We start from the raw sequence: 20,072 nt of genomic DNA, 5'->3' as shown, positions 1-20,072 counted from the left end.
GTTCAGTTAGAAATGAGAAATGGACTCCCAATCAAGTATTTTGAATGAGACAGCGACTAAGGCTACTTAGTAGTATGTCCTATAAAGTTGCTTTTACTTTTTCTTTTATTTTTTGCACAGTCAAATTCAATGCATAAAACTTAATTCCAGTTGTGTCAACATGGATTGGAAACTAGGGCATACCTTAAGGCACGCTTATCAAACAGCAACTGAAAGAGAAAGGGGTTAAAGAGAATTTACATGGGTGGTGGATTAGTCCACCTTCTCTTCATTTCAGACTTCCATCGAACCTCCTTGAGTTTCCCATCCATTTCATAATCTCTTTCCATAACAAGATTCACGCCCTCGTCCGAATACCACCCGACTCCTATACAGAGGATGCCATCTTTGTTCACATCAACATAACTCGTGACACCTCCTGGAAGCCAAAGAACAGTTACATCCTGCATATCTAACATCTCTTCTTCTCCAAAGTTTGCTGGATTTTCTGGAAGGCTTCTCTTCTTCAGGTTTTCCGTGCATAGGTATACGTAGGGTACGTCGTCTGTTTCTTGAGTCACGCCCTCCTCACTGTATATAGGTGTTGCACTCATCTCAAACACCTTCCACGATCCAGCCAGCTCTGATGGTTGGAGTCTTCGTCTTTGAGAGAAAAGTTTCACGTCCAGCTCCGTGTCACTATAATATTTATAGGCAAGACATCAGAAAAATAATTAGAAATTTAATACTACCTTCATTTTATTTTATGTGAAGATGCTTGACTGATCACGGAGTTTAAGAAAGAAAGACTTTTGTAACCTGTGGTCTTAAACATTCTATAACATTTCTGTGGCTATATAATCATGTATTAAGGCCAAAATGGAAAGTTTAAAGTTAAATCATTTCTAAATATAAAAAGGTGTCATTCTTTCCGCAACAGAATAAACAAGAAAAAGCGTCACATAAAATGGTATAGAAGGAATAGCATTCATCGCGCAGAACAGTGTGTCAAATCAGGCTTTATCTCCACAATGTCATTAAATAAACTGCACTTTTATACATTGTCAAGAGAGCAATAAGAAAATAAAGGGGTAGCACTCCTTACAAAAACTTCGTTAATGGCAAGAGAATTTATATTAGAGAGAGAGAGAGAAAAGAACTCTTGCTCTGCATCGGGGAAAATATAACACTAAAGTGGTAGTACTCCCAAGAAAACCATCTCTTGGTGATAACCGTTGGTTGTCAATGCTAAAGCTTCCTAAGATGTATTAACCAATATATGTGTGCACATCTCCAATCTGAAGTTACACAGACACAAATGTCTTCACTTCACAGTTGAAAGGAAACACAGGAAGGAAGCTATATGAAGAATAAGTTTACCCAGACCTACAAGGAGATGAGTAGGTCTCCTAACCAGTATAGCCTGATTTTAATAGATTACCACAAATATCACTTATTGCAACCTTTTGCAGAGAACTACCAATAAACTGTTCTTATCATAAGATTGTCATACAAGAACATCCAGTTGATTTCATCCCTTCCCTCAACTTCACTACCATACCCACAATAATATTCAGTGAATCATGCCAACTCATCAACTACCGATTAGACCATCATTACCATTTCTGAATTAATTTTATCACAGGGTCATGATCACAAGTCTAATCACTCCATTACTAGATTGCATCTCAATAAACCAGTGCTCCTCTCACATCAAATAGAAAATGATCAAATGACCAAAATATGAAAATTAAAATACAACCTCCAAATATTTTAGTAGAACAAGCTATCAGTTCATTGCTACTGCCAATTTCTTTTTCTTTTAAACAAGTAGTGCTACTGCCAGTGTTGTCACTCTCACCAACAGAAACACAGTTAGAGAATCTTTTTTACTCCTACTAGAAAACTTATATTCTCATAATTAAATAGGTTTAACCAGGATTTCCATTTTCCTGTACCATTAACTACTACTACCTCCTTTTCAATTTAGGTGATGTAATTGGACTCCGCATGGAGTTTAAGAAAAAAAAAAGAAGATTTTTGAAACTTGTGGTGTTAGAAGCTTAAATGGCAAAAGTTTTTGTGTTGCTATCAATTTGTATGGCTATAAAAGGATCTCATTAGAAGCGGAGCCTTTGAGTGACGGTAAAGTTGTCTCGGTGTGACCTATAGGCCAAAGGTTCGATCCACTGATGCTTGCTTGTGTCAGGATAGGCTGCCTACATTACACCTCCTTGGGGTGGAGCCCTTCCCGGACCCTCCATGAAGGCCTGATGCTTCATGCACCGGGCTGCCCTTTTTATAAAAGGATCTTATTAAGGGTAAAATAAAAAATTTATAAGTTAATGTTTTCAAATATAAAAATGTGTCCATTCTTTTTTATACGGATAAATAAGGCAGTCTTCGTACGCTACCCTCCCCTGACCCCACTACGTGGGATAACACTGGGTATATTGTTGTTTTACGAAATAAAGAAATTATGTGATATAAATTGAACGGAAGGAATAATAAGCAATAAACAAGCTCTTCATATATTGCTGAAGTTTGCTGAGGAGACAAGAGAGAATAATTCCGGGTTAGTCTAGAGCATGCCATGTTCTGTAACTCTTGTTTTTTGCAGCTATTCATTTTAATGCTTATTCCGAAATAGAGGGATAGTTGCCCTCTATATTATAAGCCACAAAATATATACATAAAAGTATAAATCTAACCCACATCCAAAAATATAAAATAGGATTCAGCAGAATTTGACAGATCGACATGGCTGAATTATAACCTATATAATCAAATATAAGATACAGATACCTCTCGTCAGATAGATTAGCAGGACTAATCCACTGTTCTTCATATACAGCAACCCTCAATATTTGGATGTCCGAACCCCCATTACTGAATTCTATTGTATGCACTATGCGGAGTCTCTTGTGACAACCTTTGACAAGACACTGTATGAGGAAATAAAGGAGACAAAGTAACTTTCCGTTCCTAGAGACATATAAACCAAAAGAAAAAATAGTACACTAGGACAAAGCCATTGATGGAAACCGATAAAGTAGGAGATTTTGTACACTTTAACGCTTAAGAAGGGAATCTGGTATATAGGAATGCTTTTAATATCTCCCTCAAAATCAAAATTACAAACAGAACATGAAGCACCAAGGCTTATACTTTGGTGGTGTTAATAAGGGTCTTTCACACAAAATGTGTGGGTTCAATTTCCACTGTCCCCTTCCCTCCATTTCCCTTCCCCTTTCCCTTCCTCTTCCCCTTCCCCTTCTCCTATGTAATAGAAAAAATTTCATTTAAAAAAAACAACAAAAAAAAAAAAACACAGCACATGAAGCTAGATAGGCAATGGTGCTAGTGTTGCTTCCAATTTTGAATTAAGGGAACCAATGAACTCATTCACTCATCCTAAAGGCGGGTTATGACAATACCAGTTGGCTTAAAGCGCTGTTTAGGTTGCGCTGACTTTAAGAATGCAGATTAAAAGCATCTCGCTCAATCCCATCTCCCCCCAAAAAGAATGAGAGAGCAAGCATGAAGTTTAGACAGCCAATGGTAGTAATAGATCTTCCAAGAATTAATTAAAATCAAAGAGCACTTACGGAAATGAGCCCATTCATCAAATCAGAGAAGCAGCTAAAGAGGTCAGTTTAAGTTTATAGAGAGTGTGGTTTTAAGAGCTAGTTACATTACCTAGATTGAACTTCAAGAGAGCATATTGCAAGCAACTAGTTGGTTACTGCATAACAGTGATGCAAAAAGAAAATCCAGTCTTTGGAAAGCCACTACTGGTCAAGAAGTACATGGACCCTGCTAGCAGTTGCCTTCATGCCTTTAAGCCAACGTTGCCAAAGGTGAAGAGTTAAATACCAAGGTTTCTTTAATCGCAAAGCGCATAAAGCGTGGTTTTCAATAAAGAAAGACGATGGTGAAAAAACTAAAAAATATGTATGTAATGCAGGAAGAAAATAATGATAAAAATAATTATCTGGAAAATAATTGAATAATCACAGTTATGTGAAATATAAAAAATTAAAATAATTTAAATCAAGTTCAAAAACGTTTTAGAATTGCTAACAACATGTTTAATTTTTTACTTCAGACTTCTTCACTAGTTTTCTTATACAAAATTTTGTTCCTGTTCTTTATCGCCAGATATTCATTCACGACATACTTTTTAACAATCTTTGTATCACTTTTCCAATTATTTTTATTTTTCCTTTCTATTTAAGACAAAGCACATAGGTGATGAAACGCACAACTTGAGGTCTTAATGCTAGTCTTAATGCTAGCTCTGAAACGCCAACTGAACGAGACAAAGCGCCTAACTTGGGTTTTACATAACTTCGGCACTTAAACACACCTTACATGAGCCTTGACAAAATTGTTTGGCACTCTATACCTAAATTAAAAACCATCTCTGAAACCCAGGTCCTTGTTCCCGGAACTAGATAATATGGACATGATCCAGAACTGAAAAGACAACTTCAATGAAGTTTTTTTGAAAATTTGATAACTCTATTTTTCCATTTTTCCATAGTGTTTGTTTGAGTTCTTTTGGAAAAGGTTAACTTTTTTAACATTTCCAACCGGCTTTTTAAATCATCAGTTTTTGAAATATATGAAAAACTGAATTTCAAAACCTGTCAAAAGAAAAAAGTCAATTTTTTTGGCAAAAAAGCAGCTCAAACAAACACTTCTTCAAGAAAGTTTTAAAAATTAAAAAATAAAATAAAATAAAAACTGAATATGAAGCTCATATTTTCAATTTTTCCAACCAAATGCCGCTTTATGATTATTGAGGTGGTTGGAGAAAACCTGCATACAAGGTATAATAGATATAGAGAATTTAACAATGTTTAGTTACAATTGCAATTGGACGCCTTTCATATAAAACTCTAGATGTTTAGTTTGCAAATGTAAATCAATGGCATTTCCAATTGTTATTGAAGATTGATAATGAGCAGCTAAAGGGGATTCTTTCATTCACCATCATAGAGAATAACAGATCATGCTTCACAAAGAAAAAATATACCTTTTCTAGTAACGAATAGGAATTACATGCTTGGCAAGAGAAATTGTGCCTCCATGTCCATTTAAGTAAAGAAATAAAATGTAAATATTAGTTCATCAATATAGCATATCCATCATTTGGCAATGTTTTCTAGATGAACTAAAAAAACTTTCTGATTCCTTTTCTTTTCTACCTGTTGTGTTACTAGGTACCATAGTCCTAAGAGCATATGCTATAATGAAGTTAACCAAGATGACATGTGGTACTCACTTGCTCAAACTTAAAAGTTGGCGAAATGTAATACTTAGACTCATCAAGTTCACCAACTGGAATATCAACTGGACCTCTTGAGAAAGAGCCGTCCTGCAAATAGATAAAAGCTTTTATTGAACTCTCCTTACTGAAGAACTAGTATGGAATTGACCAAAAGCACAAGATTCCATAATCACCTTCAATGGCATCACAATAAACAATTAAGCAAAAGAGTAGCTTTACCTCAAAGAAAACAAGACCAGGTTCCATTCCCATAATATCTTCCTCCATAATATCACTCTTCTCAAAGTCAAAAGATTCAAATTTTGGCAGTTTTTGATGTCTTGATTTTCTATCAGGTGTTTCATGCATATGGAAAGACAGATCTGCACCTGTGCGCTTCTCTATGCTTCTGTCGTCACCTCCATTAGGTTCTGGAACTTCACCATGGGGATTCAGTGTTAGCCAATTCACTTTCCTTCGGATTTGAGATTTTTGACTGGCAGAAGAAGATGGCACTACCTCAACACGAGAAGAAGTATAGCAGTCAAAGAGGTGTTCATTCTTGTTGCCGACCTCGATAGGTTCCATTTCTGCCGTGATAGGAGAAAATACAGCTCCGACTCCCTTCCATATCCCACTGAGACTACTAGCAAATGTATTCCATGCAGGTCGGATTACAGGTTCCTGAGATGAAAATGTATATCGATGAAATTGGGAAGAGAACAAAATGTTATATCCCGCATTTTCATATGTTAAAGTTTCGTCGAAAGTTAATCGACGTAAGTTCGGGAATGGGACTATTTGAAAATTATAGGTATTATGTTATTTCAAACAAGTTAGGAGTAAATTCATGAATGTGAGGGGGGAAGCAAGTCAAAGAAAATAAATTTTCGTCCAAGTTTGGCATGTCGGAATAAAATACGGGCCGAGTGTTAATACCCAGTATTTATGGACTAGTACTATACAAGGTACCATATGACCATGATAGTATGATGTGTAAAGGATATTAAAAATGAGTAAAATTTTAAGTAATTTGAGACAATCCATAATTATGCGGGTAATTGGTTAATTATCGGGTAGCGGGATATTCCCTAATTAGTTAATTAATTATTGGATAAGATCAAAATACCCACCCCACCCCCATGTGGCAGCAAGCCACCAAATCAAACAAATGACTCCCCATGTGGCAGCAAGCCACCAAATCAAACAAATGACTCCCCATGTGGCAGCAAGCCACCAAATCAAACAAATGACTCATAGTCATTGTTGATTAGGTGGCAACTTAGCATAGTGGTTAAAAGACACATTTCACTTTATTAATTTAAAATAACCAAAAATAACATTTCATTCTCAAGACTCCATAAAGAGAACGTTACCAATTCGTAGAAGTTCCAACTTTTTCATTTCCTTACAAATATTTTCCATATCAAATATTACAATCAAAGGTGACAAAGGACGTTAGCAATTCAGATGAGAGCTTTGCCATTAGGAACATAAAATGCTTACAAATTCCTACAAAGAAATACTACAACAGAAGACGTGAGAATTCCAACATGTTTCAATAATTCCAACAAAAATTATTTACACATTAGCAACGTAAAATTTTGCGGTTCTAAAGAAGTACAGTGCAACCTTTTCCAAGAACATCATATGGATTTTTCCCTACTCCAGGTATGTTAAGGCTAAACTCTTCCTTCATTTTGCATGATCTTGTAATTACACAAGTTTGATAACGAGACAAAGAAAAATTCATGTCCCGGAATTTACGTATATTTTTCCTAGTCTTGTAAGTACAAGATTTCATTGAGTATTTCCTTCTTCCAGTCAAGAGAGAAGAGAGTCTATATATACTGTATTACAATATTTTCATTACCGTCGAGCTATAATCGATGGGCAGGCCCATATTGGCAACCTCTGATCAGATGGTAAATTATATACCGAGCCTACTGTGGCTGAGCGCCTATGAGCGAGCCTAGCGGCCGAGATACAGAGCCTAGTATGGCCGAGCGCCTATGAGCGAGCCTACTACGACAGAGCAGTTATATATATATATATATATACAGAGCCTTATAGGGATATATATATATATACCGAGCCTTATAGGGTCGGACAGCTATTTTACTTACTATATTGAGAGAGTTAAGTCAGCATCAGCAGGTAAGCATATCTTCATATTATCTTTGACTTCCAGTTACTTGCAGTTATTATATTATCAATTCAGTTTCAACTTTCAGTATATTGCCTTACATACTCAGTACATTATTTTGTACTGACGTCCCTTTTCTGGGGGCACTACATTTCATGCGTGCAGGTTCAGACAGACAGGTAGGTAGACCTCCTCATTAAGTGTTGCCCGAGTCCAGCTTGATCGGTAAGCTCCATGCCTTTTTGGAGTTGCTGGGTCTAGAGCTTTATGTACATCTTGTGTATATATGTATATATGGTATGAGTAGGTCGGGGAGTTGTTCCGATCACAGTATATCCACCAGTAGAGGCTTGTAGACATATCATGTCAGTTAGTGCAATACGTTGGGCTTGTAAGCCTTGTATGTATATTTGTTTGGTTTGTCAGCTGTAATAATTACGGCGGCCTTGTCGACCCAGCTTTATATTGACATTTAGTCTGCATTCGCAGTTGTCTTGCAATGTGGCCCATAGACAAAGTATGACATCATATGTGCAGAGTCCCTTAGTTGCAAGTTGGTACGCAAGGATAGGTAAGGCACCGGGTGCCGGTCTCACCCCCATGTTCGGGGCGTGACAGAAGTGGTATCAGAGCAGTTCTATCCTAGGGAGTCTACAAGCCATGTCTAGTAAAGTCTTGTTTATGGGTGTGTCGTGCACCACACTTATAAGCAGGAGGCTACAGGGCATTTAGGACTGTCACTCTTTCTTCTTACTCTAGATCGTGTGGTAGAGCTCACTTATAAAAATTCAAATTCCGAACTTTTATTTTATTCGTAATAAGACGATGCCTACATTCAGAAAGATGATCGATAAGAGATATAGTTGTGGAAGTGTTGAATTAGAGGAACTCAATTTTGCATCTTGCTTATGATGAGTAAATGTGAGGTCTTCAGTAGATCATGCGTGCACTAAAAGGTCTTGATAAGGAGCTTTTAGGAAAGAATACTTATCCACTCTTACGGTAAAAAGGAATAACGGAATCGGAAGTTAGACACAAGTTGTAGCAAGTAAAAAAAGCAAGGTGAAGAAGGGTACAAGGTACCCAGTTAATAAAGATTATCATTATTTATCATTCAGGAAGGGAGATATAAGCATTTTGAATTACCTTCAACAGTAATAGATGTACGTACAATCGGCCACACCTATCTCAGTGGTTAGAGTAACGGATATGGTTTAAGAGAAGGACAGGAAAGTAGGATCCGGCAGGGGTTAGAGTAACCCAAAATGATGAACGGATGGTTTGCGTTAGTTGACATTTCCGAAGGATATTACAAAGGTGCTAATAGATCTCCTTGTGAGATACCTAGGTGATGCACTCTAGAATATTACAATTTGATGTGAATACTAGCATGATCAAAAAAATTCCGAAGATAAGCACTGAAAGCCCGGAAGGGATAAATATTACCTTAGTGTGACTCTCGTCCCTAATAAAGCAAGGAGGTTGAGCAACCCGAAGAACCGATGAATGAAGCAAGGAGAGCTAAAAGCAAAAGGATATCTTGTTGAAGTTTTCAGAATAGAGTGATAGACAGATATGTTAGCAGGAAATAAGAAGAGAACTAATGAAGCATTAAGAGTAAGATGTGATACATGGATAACGACGGTAGGTCAAAAAGATGACAGTATTACAGAATCTATAGTCAAATGAAGAAAGAGACGAGGGGTGATGGTCCTTAAGACAACAAAAGAGTATAGGCCATACAGTCACATCCTCATTTCGAGAAATAAGTTTGCAACTCTAACGTGATTAACAGAAGGAAATGTTAGACCCTAGAGTAATAGAAATCAGCATGGGGTGGTGAACAAGATAAACTAAACATAAACTGGGAACTGAATGATTTGACAATAGTCAGCATCATGAGAATTTCAGATTGCAGTCTGGCATTAATAGAACGGACAACAGAGAATGGTCATTCAGGGAGACGCTTCCCTAAAGCAAGCAATATGAGCAAAGTTAAGCTTAAGGGACTGTATGTGCCAGTTACACTAAGTGTCACCATCGCGAGTGAGGAATTTTGTTATCCTTGGTACGGAAGGATTACGGCAAGGCGAGTAAGGATCATTGATGATGCGAAAGGACGCCAAAGATGGAGAGGAAAACATCTATATGCAGGTCATCGTAGCTCCAAGTCTTAGTACTCCCCTAAAGGGGAATATGGAATGATAAAGGAAAAATGCGATAAAAATGAAAAAGGGACGAGATTGCACTTATCCAAAGGTTACAGATATGCTATGATTCCAGAACGTTATGTAAGCACGACGTCAAAAAAAAAGGAAGTAAAGGTTCCTGCCCGGGATGTTATTGATAGATAAGGAGCCAGTATGTGAGGTAAGTTAAGACAAGGAAATAACCCAAGAAGGATTACGCGGAATATGGATATGAGAATGAGCCGACGAGCAGTTAGTAGTTGATTCAGGAAGAGCCCAATCATGACTAGACAAGAAGTTACAGACAAATCAGCAGATCATGCAAGATAAAGGTAGTGAACCCCAATATGGAGAATTCAGCCTCGCAGTAACATCATTATAATACTTGAGATATATTCAAATAGGAATCGGGGTAGTTAAAGGTATCGTATGCATGTTACGTGGATAAAAGAAAGTGCCACTGGGAAGGCAGTCAAAATATCAGTTCAGAAGCAACCCTACAAGCACAAGGGCACAAAGGTAAGCAACTACGGATGATTATAGGCAAGGAAGGACATCAAAAAGGTCCGTACTAAGCTCATAGCTTTTCGAGAGTCAAGGGTTCTCCCTAAGTACTACAACAGAAAACTAGATGAGGAAATAAGGAAGAAGGCTTCAACCTAAGCACAACGACCTAAAGAGGAAATGGTCGTATAACAACAGTCCCGCAACAACATTGTAAGCACTCCAAAGGAAAATGGCATCTATCGTGGCTAATGAACGGGAAGTAAAGTTAAAAGTACTATTCTAGACCATATGAGCTGTATGAAAACTCTGGCATGTGTGGGCACTAAGATAAGCTAAGTATAAACGCAACAAGGGGCAGAAAGACCAGAAAAAGTAATAGCTTACGTTGAAAAAAAGCTAAGGTGGAACGAAAGAAATTATTCGATCAATGATCCAGAGTGGTTACATTATGAACACACTTAAGGGTTCGGAGTTTATACACGCAGCATATACAGCCGTATAAGATCTGGTATGCATTAAAAGAAAGAATTGAGCCCAGGTCATAGACAATGGATTAAATTGTTAAAGGATTGTATCAGGCATATTCCTCAACGCCCATAAAAGGCTAAACAGAATAACTAATACCATAAACCACAGATCGGGAGAAAACTTAAGCCAACATAAAGGCCGATCAGAAGGAGGAGGAAACTAAAGAGTTACATCAACGAAGTAAAAAAGGAATCCGGTTATTGGACCCAGAAGTTATAGGAGTCATGATTGAGAACATAGCAGAATCACTCTTAATATTAGAGGTGCAAGAGAGATAGCACAACTATATTCTATAACGGCTCTACGATAAAGCCAGTTAGAAGAAGTACCAGCCTTATAAGAAGTCAGTATGGAGCTCCCACCGAATTATATAGGCACCAGAGGTGGGAGTATTATAATAGAGCTTCAAATGGTGGATGTGATTTATACCTATGTGATAGGAAGGTTATGAAGGAAAGATAGAAGAATGTAAGGTGATATTTTAAAGTAAGTAAGGTAAAGGTAAACAACGTGCGAAATACTCAAGTATAGAAGGATGAGAGTGGTCCATACTTCAGGTAAAAGACTAGAAGTGCTGGGATTCAGTATCCAGGAATGATAGCAGCATCATCAGTGGCATACCTTCCAGCCTATGGTTTCTAAGTACCGAAAGGTTTAATTAGAGGGTAAAAGGAGAGTTAGAGACAGTGCGATGTCTCGCTTGATGTTCCAGAAAAGCATAAGAGAATCGATCGCAAGCTAAAGTACGATAGAACGACAAGATTTTAGAAAGACACGAGTAGGGATAAGAAGAAGGCAAGTGAGAAGGTGACGACAATGGATAAGTCCTCGAGATTAAACCCGTGAAAACAAAGAAGCTGATGGTCCCTCTAAGTTATAGAAAGCTCAATATAGCCTGAATGAACTCAAAGGAGTCTAAGACTAGTAGCATTTATAGCCCATTTGGCCAAGCTGCAAAAATCAACTTATTTTGAGAAGTGCTTTTTTCAAAAGTGCTTTTCTCAAAAGTACTTTTGGTGAGAAGCAGTTTTTGTTTGGCTAATTAGTTTGAAAAGCACTTCTGAGCAGCAATTAGCGTTTGGCCAAGCTTTAAAAAACTGCTTCTAAGTGTATTTTTCTCAAAAGTGCTTCTAAGTGTATTTTTCTCAAAACTGCTTCTGTTTCTCTCCAAAAGCACTTTTTTCCTTCCAAAAGCTTGGCCAAACACCTCAATTTTTGGCCAAAAGTGCTTTTGGCCAAAGAAAAGCACTTTTGGCCAAAAAAAAGCTTGGCCAAACAGGCTATTAGAAGAGATGGAATGCTGCTCTGGTAGCAGATAATAAAGGATGACGTTTGGGCCTTCGTTGGAGTAATGATTTGAAGAAGAAAAAAAGGAAGGGGAAGGAGGATTTCATGAATTGTAAGGGACTAAAATACCCATAAGGTGAGTCACATTGGGATGCTATAAAGTACGGTAATGGAAGTATAGCATCACCCCCAGGTGGATCAATCTAATTACTCCAGATGTTCCCGATGAGACGCGAGCCCTAGCGGGATGATGAATCAACATTAAGGTGAATCAACAATAGATGGATAAAAGTTCAACAGTATGAGATGAGATTAGACCATCAGTCTTAAGGATAAACAACGAGAGTAACCTGGAGTTGGTTGCAGACCTTAGTAACGATAAATCAAAGTAAGAGTTATGGTATAGTATGACTTACCTAGGTGCAGTAAAGTCATATGGATAGTTAACCAGGTCTATGAAATAAGATATAGCCATATTCGCAAGTTCTACAAAGTACCGAGCGAAGAACTTCAGTACACTTATAGATGCCCAGAGAGGCATCCTATTAAGCCTTGTATATGTTTACAAAATAAGGCCTAGAGATTGGCTAAAAGCTGAAGGAAAAATGAGAGAAGCGTCGCATAGGCGTACTTACAAGGTCAGTATCGTACAGGCTGCATGATGAAGGTAACAACAACTACGAGATTGGAAGGATTCCGACTATAAGCCGTGGTGTGAGAAAAAGCCTAAAGGGGGAATGCCCTGACCTTTGGACTTATTCACAGAACAGTTGCCTAGATGGCAAGAGGAGCACTAAAGTATTCGTAAGAGCTATGGGTTATGAGAATGATAAATGCATCAGTGAACATTCGAGTACGAATGTTCCAAAGGGGAGAATGATGTTATATCCCGCATTTTCATATGTTAAAGTTTCATCGAAAGTTAATCGACGTAAGTTCGGGAATGGGATTATTTTGAAATTATAGGCATTATGCTATTTCAAACAAGTTATGAGTAAATTCGTGAAGGTGAGAGGGGAAGCAAGTCAAAGAAAATAAATTTTCGTTCAAGTTTGGCATGTCGGTGTAAAATACGGGCCGAGTGTTAATACACGGTATTTATAGACTAGTACCATACAAGGTACCATATGACCATGATAGTATGATGTGTAAAGGATATTAAAAATGAGTAGAATTTTAAATAATTTGAGACAATCCTTAATTATGCGGGTAATTGATTAATTACCGAGTAGCGGGATATTACCTAATTAGTTAATTAATTATTGGATAAGATCAAAATACCAACCCCACCCCCATGTGGCAGCAAGCCACCAAATCAAACAAATGACTCTTAGCCATTGTTGATTAGGTGGCAACTTAGCATAGTGGTTAAAAGACACATTTCACTTTATTAATTTAAAATAACCAAAAATAACATTTCATTCTCAAGACTACATAAAGAGAACGTTACCAATTCGTAGAAGTTCTAACTTTTTCATTTCCTTACAAGTATTTTCCATATCAAATATTACAATCAAAGGTGACAAAGGACGTTAGCAATTCAGATGAGAGCTTTGCCTTTAGGAACATAAAATGCTTACAAATTCCTACAAAGAAATACTACAACAAAAGACGTGAAAATTCCTACATGTTTCAATAATTTCAACAAAAATTATTTATACATTAGCAACGTAAGATTTTGCGGTTCTAAAGGAGTACGGTGCAACCTTTTCCAAGAACATCATATGGATTTTTCCCTACTCCAGATATGTTAAGGCTAAACTCTTCCTTCATTTTGCATGAATCTCGTAATTACACAAGTTTGATAACGAGACATAAAGAAAAATTCATGTCCCAGAATTTACGTATATTTTTCCTAGTCTTGTAAGTACAACATTCAATTGAGTATTTCCTTCTTCCAGTCAAGAGAGAAAGAGTCTATATATACAGTATTACAGTATTTTCATTACCATCGAGCTATAATCAATGGGCAGGCACATATTGGGCAACCTCTGATCAGATGGTAAGTTATATACCGAGTCTACTGTGGCCGAACGCCTATGAGCGAGCCTAGTAGCCGAGATACAGAGCCTAGTATGGTCGAGCGCCTATAAGCGAGTCTACTACAGCAGAACAGTTATATATATATATACCGAGCCTTATAGGGCCGGACAACTATTTTACTTACTATATTGAGAGAGTTGAGTCAGTATTAGCAGGTAAGCATATCTTTAGATTATCTTTGACTTCCAGTTACTTGCAGTTATGATATTATCAATTCAGTTTCAACTTTCAGTATATTGCCTTACATACTCAGTACATTATTTTGTACTGACGTCCCTTTTCTGGGGCGCTGCATTTCATGCGTGCAGGTTCAGACAGACAGGCGGGTAGACCTCCTCATTAAGTGTTGCCCGAGTTCAGTTTGATCGGTAAGCTCCATGCCTTTCGGAGTTGTCGGGTCTAGAGCTTTATGTACATCTTGTGTATATATATGGTATGAGTAGGTCCGGGAGCTGTTCCGATCACAGTATATCCACCAGTAGAGGCTTGTAGACATATCTTGTCCGTTAGTGCAATATGTTGGGCTTGTAGGCCCTGTATGTATATTTGGTTGGTTTATCAGCTGCAATAATTACAGCGGCCTTGTTGGCCCAGCTTTATATTGACATTTAGTCTGCATTCGCAGTTGTCTTGCAATGTGGCCCATAGACAAAGTATGACATCATATGTGCAGAGTCCCTTAGTCACAAGTTGGTACGCAAGAATAGGTAAGGCATCGGGTGTCGGTCTCGCCCCCAGGTTCGGGGCATGACACAAAAGATAAGTTTAACAGACATAATTTTGATTGTCGTTTCATGAATTCATGAACATGAATATCAGTTTGGGTCAACCTATGTTGCTCGGACTCTCCGAAAATGTCAATGTTGCGTGTCGGACTCTCCAAAAGTAGTGCAATTTTGGAGGATCCAACATGGGTGCGGCAGCATTTTGGAGAGACCACGCAACATAGGAGACAATTGGAAGTAGATGTGAAGTATCCTTTCCAGGCAAAATGAGAACTCCAAAGTAATAAGTTTGATATTAGAACGTTCAGTTCCTCATTTCAAGCTAAGCTCAACCTTTCTAAACTTCAAGATACTCTTTAAACAATTTGGTAACCTACCAGTCATTAAACTTGAAAGGCTTGAAGTATCAAGTTTACAAAAAATAAGCACAGGAGCTGCATCTTAATATTTATAAGTTCTATACTATGTTCTTTCAGCATAATTTTGATTCTTGACTGTACAATTATAGTTCAATCAAAACTTTATCATTATAAACTGTACAACCCAACAGAAAAGAAAAAAAAGAAAAAAAAAACTGTACAATATGAGTGAGCTTGCTCACATTGTTGATCTCAAGCCTGGAAACGGAAGAGGATTGTGATAGGCTGACAGCCAGTGTAAACTAGCCAATTTATAATAAATCCTCACAATACAAAATACATCAGGACATGCTCATCTGAGCACGCATTTCACCAAACTCAGGTGTGGTTGCCTCAACATGAGAAGCATAAGCAAGGGTCCCTACAAATGTCGTAAAGAGTATTAATGAAGGAGGCATCACTAGTGTGACGAGAATAGTGACAGAAAATACAAAGGAGTTGGAGGAGAGGGAAAAGAGAGGAAGGAAGAGGTGAACGGAATAGTGGTAGGGACTACAATGAGCCCATACTTGTTTAGCCTAGTTATGAATGAGCTAACTAATAGCAGCTTTGGCTCAGTCACTGTATATGTGTCAAAACACTCACTAAATAAGTACAAATAAGTGATTTGGAACCCAGTAAATCAAATGAATTGCATTAGAATACCGAACTGGAAACCATAAAGTTCAAACTCGGTATGTACCTTAATAATGTACGTTTTATAGGACTACACTACCGTTACAAAGCAATAAATAATCAACTATGCCTCAAATCCCGTATCAGTTCAGTTCGAGGATATGAATCCTCTTCATCCACTCAGCTCTATTCAAGTCTACTACACCAGTCATCACAAATTATGCTTAAACTTGCTGAAATCTTATATTTAGTCATAACATACTCAAATATCATCATTGAATCCAGATATATAGAGGTTACAAGTTACCTGAGTCTGCAAAACGGTTTCGACTTCCATTAACATAGCACCAGAGACCATAACTTTTTCACCTTTACTCTTCCTAGCAACATTTCTCATCCTTTTTCCACCTCTATTCCTCCTACTCCTCGTCTTATCTCCTTCTCTCGCAATTTCGTTGTCAATGCTCCACACATTTTCCTTCCCCTTCACTTTTACTCTCTCCTTACGATCGAATTTTCTACTGCAGGAAACGCAAGGATAGCGAGAATTTGGCTTGCTGATAGAAGGTGAAGTAGTGGAAGGGTAAGTACAAAACCCTAGGAATTGGAATTGCTGTTGTTGAAGGTTAAAGGATTTGGAAGCGTCTAGAGATGGAGATTGCATGATTGTGTGAAGCTATAAACTAATAGGTTTTTGGTTATGGAGATTGATATCAATTTGGTAGAAAATTAGCTGAGAATTTTTGGTAATTCCATTTCAGAGCGTTGGATAAACACTTGGAGTGCTACTGAACATGAAACATTTGGGATTTAGATTTTAGATTTTGGAGGATGAACTGACACGTCAGCACTGGATTAAAGTGAGAAAACGCCTTCTCAGTCCCTAAACTTCTAGACTGCAATGTTTATAGCACGTGCAGGTTTTAGAAACAAGTTACACTATGTATGATGGTAATTTATTGTGCGTTTAATTTATTATATTAAAATTTTGATATATTACTATATACAATTTAAATATTTTTTATTTAAAACTGTGCGTTTGATTTATTATATTAAAAATTAGATATATTACTATATATAATTTAAATCTTGTTTATTTAAAATTGTATAAGAGCTTGAAAGAGAATTTGTGACCTTAGATTCGCCATTTTGAATCATTTATATATGTATAATTAATTGTTATGGTATTACTAATACGATTATAACACATTAGATCTGGTAAGTTAAATTGGGGGTTATTGTTTTTTTTTTTTTGCTCTTTACAAACTTGTTTTTAGTTTTATAACCCTACCTCTTTTTTTTACACATGGGAGATTTACTTTTACACGTAAGAGATATGTCTTTACACATAAGAGATCTACAAAGGTCATTTTCTTAAATTTAAAATTGTAAAGGGTCATGATGTACAAATAGCACGTTATTTTATATATTATAAATTGAAAAAAGTTGCCAAATAACTAATACAAAATTTAGAGAGAGAAACTCTACCTTCTCACTAACCTACAGAACATCTTTCATCTTCTCAATTCAATAGCTAAATGGCTACAAACATCAACCGCCATATCCCCCTTAAACCACCTGATAAGGGCATTACCACCCAAAAAGAAGAAATTAAAAGCTTCAAAGAAAAACTGATCGAGGGAATACAGCATTCTCTAACTATTACTGAGACCCCTACAATTATGGATACTACAATTAAGGTCCAAGAATCTTTTGCTATGCCAAATTGCCAAATGATAATAGATGGCAATACAATTCAACTTAGAGAGGAAGATCAAGCACGTATATATCAACCCTGGAAGTATTCTCTCATTATCAAGCAAATTGGTAAGAAAATTCAACACCATATTCTAAAAAAGAAAATCCAGGAAGCCTGGAAAATTATAGATAATTTCCCCCTTATTGATTTGGGAGCAGACTACTACATAGCCAAATTAAAATGTGAAGAACACATGATTAAGTTTTAAATACTGGCCCATGGTTCATATTCGGCCATTTCCTCTCTATTCAAAGATGGAAGCCAAACTTTGTGGCAACAGAAGTTAAAAGCTCCCTCACAGCCATTTGGATCCGTCTGCCCCAGTTACCAACTGAGTTTTATGATGGAATCATCTTGGCAAAAATTGAAATTCCATTGGTAAATTACTAAAGGTTGATGGGTGCACCTCTTCCACTCTAAGGGGTCGCTATGCCAGATTATGCATAGAGCTTCCTCTAGAAGTTCCAGTAATCCCTTTCATCAACATTGGCCATCTTAAATAAATTATCCAATATGAGGGAGAGAATACCCTATGCAAGCAATGTGGAAGATTAGGCCATGTTGCATTGAAGTGTTTCTATGCCAAAACATCTCTGCCACCAAACCACTCTATGGGAAATAATGGTGTTATGCCTGAAGAGGTGAGCAACGACGATGTAGTAAATGAGCTAGCATGGCAAACGGTTAAGTTTCCAAAGAAGAAAAGGACCAATGGGAGAAATTCTGGAAAAAACCAAAACCCAGGTATTCAAGCAAAATCTTTTCATCCAATGCCAGGTAAGTATTCTTCCCCTTCCCCTAATACTAAGTATATCCCCATTAACACTCAATCGTTGAACAACAGTTAATCTACAATCAATGATTTCTATTCTTCTCAAGAAAATCTTGTGGACTGCAACAACAAATTTTCCGCCTTGGTTAGTCCGCCCACAGAAATAAAAATAAAGGAAAACTATTTACAAAACCCTAATAATTCTTCTAAGTTAAACGATGTCAACAACGTGTCCTTACCTGGCTCTCCTACTCACAACGTGGATGACATGGAGATCACTAATTTAAATAACATGCAAGCCCTAAGTAACGCTATTAATCAAATTATGGTAGATAACATGGCTACTAAAAACAATATTACCCAAAATCCAATAGATATTCCTTCTGAAAAACTTCCTCTAAACCTTCATATCACTACTAATTCTCACACTAACCACTGCATGACAAGAGACCAGACCCCACAACACTTGTCCCATATGCCCCCACCTCCTAGCCAAATGGCCAATAGCGATCAATACGTGTGTATCTCTACCGATGTACCAAATTCCCTTAAAATCTATTCTCCTGCATGCAAAGAAAGCATGAAAATAGATCCAATCATTGGCACCCTAGATAACCATACGACTACTGAAACCCTTCTATCTCCCTCTGTACAACTCATCACAAAAAATATAAATCATCCCCTAAGTAATCAAAATGCCAAGAATTCCACTATCTCAACGAAGGAGATACAGCCTTGTCCAAATCCTAAGACATCAAAGAGCTCACTTAATGGCAAATCCACCCCCATATGTGAACAACCCACAGGGAAACCAAACAGTGTTCTTCATCCAACCACCACTCCCTCAAGATCACCAACCCCTTTCGTGGTTAGAACAGGCACTGATGGGTCATGCAGTATCATTCAACATGATACTAGATGGCCAAGATATTGTGATCATCCTCCAAAACTCCCACTTCCTACCACAACTTGCCAGCGAGGGAATGCACATGGCCATGAGCAATTACCACAATCATGTTTGGCTAAACAATATACTTCAACCTTTGGCACCCAACTTGAATGCTCAACAAACCCAAGCCATGAGGAACCAGTGGAATCTCCCCCACCACTTCAACCCTCTCCAACCTCAGAACATGAATCTGGATGTCCCATTCTTTCCTCTAGGAGAGATTCAAAACTTGAACCCAATCTTCATGCCATGGGCAGCAACCCCCCATTTTCAACAGAACCAAGCCCAAGCAGCCCCACCAGCAAACAATCCACCTCCACAAGCAGCGAATCCCAATGTACAAGAACACGCAAAGCCTATAGTAGAGAATGTAGAAGAAATCAACTTACTAGGGTCAGAAGAGATAATAGAATTCTCAAGTCTAAACAAGGTAAAGGTCTATCTCTTCAGGGAGATGCAAGAGAAGAGATATATGCTCAACTGCCCTCCAATATTGTACAAGTTCTCAATGGACATCAGACCCCCTCAAGATCCCACGGTTGGGAGCCATGCAATGATACTAGTTTTCATTCATGAGGAGGAACCCAGTGCTCAATGCAAGAATGGAGAACAAATCAATCAACAACCATGTATCAATGATGTATAGGCCTACTAGTATTATCATTTGGAATATTCGTGGTGGCAACAATGACAACTTTCGTATTAACTTTAGGTAGATGGTTGATACTCACAAACCCTGTATGGTTACCTTGTAAGAAACTCGTATGGAAAACCATACCACCCTTCTTAATGATTTTTCCTTCACAAATATGGTCAAGGTGCCAGCTGAGGGCCAAGAGGGGGGTATGGTCATCACGTGGGATGCCAGTATAGTTAAAG

The 20,072-nt window shown here is 37.6% G+C and overlaps 1 protein-coding gene across 1 annotated transcript; it reads right to left on the bottom strand.

The window, feature by feature from the left end:
• Positions 1-77: 77 nt before the first annotated feature.
• LOC104232680 (uncharacterized) lies at positions 78-16,573 on the bottom strand. The gene is made up of 5 exons (XM_070153197.1): positions 16,021-16,573; positions 5,495-5,938; positions 5,270-5,362; positions 2,785-2,924; positions 78-678 (listed from the first exon to the last, which is right to left on the bottom strand). Exons 1-5 carry the CDS (start codon positions 16,375-16,377, stop codon positions 237-239), a joined length of 1,476 nt encoding a protein of 491 aa, XP_070009298.1. The 5' UTR covers positions 16,378-16,573; the 3' UTR covers positions 78-236.
• Positions 16,574-20,072: the final 3,499 nt, after the last annotated feature.

Source organism: Nicotiana sylvestris, chromosome 8, assembly GCF_000393655.2.
Source record: "Nicotiana sylvestris chromosome 8, ASM39365v2, whole genome shotgun sequence".
Taxonomy (NCBI): domain Eukaryota; kingdom Viridiplantae; phylum Streptophyta; class Magnoliopsida; order Solanales; family Solanaceae; genus Nicotiana; species Nicotiana sylvestris.
Note: the sequence above shows the minus strand (reverse complement) of the source record. Positions and strands in the feature narration are given on the sequence as shown.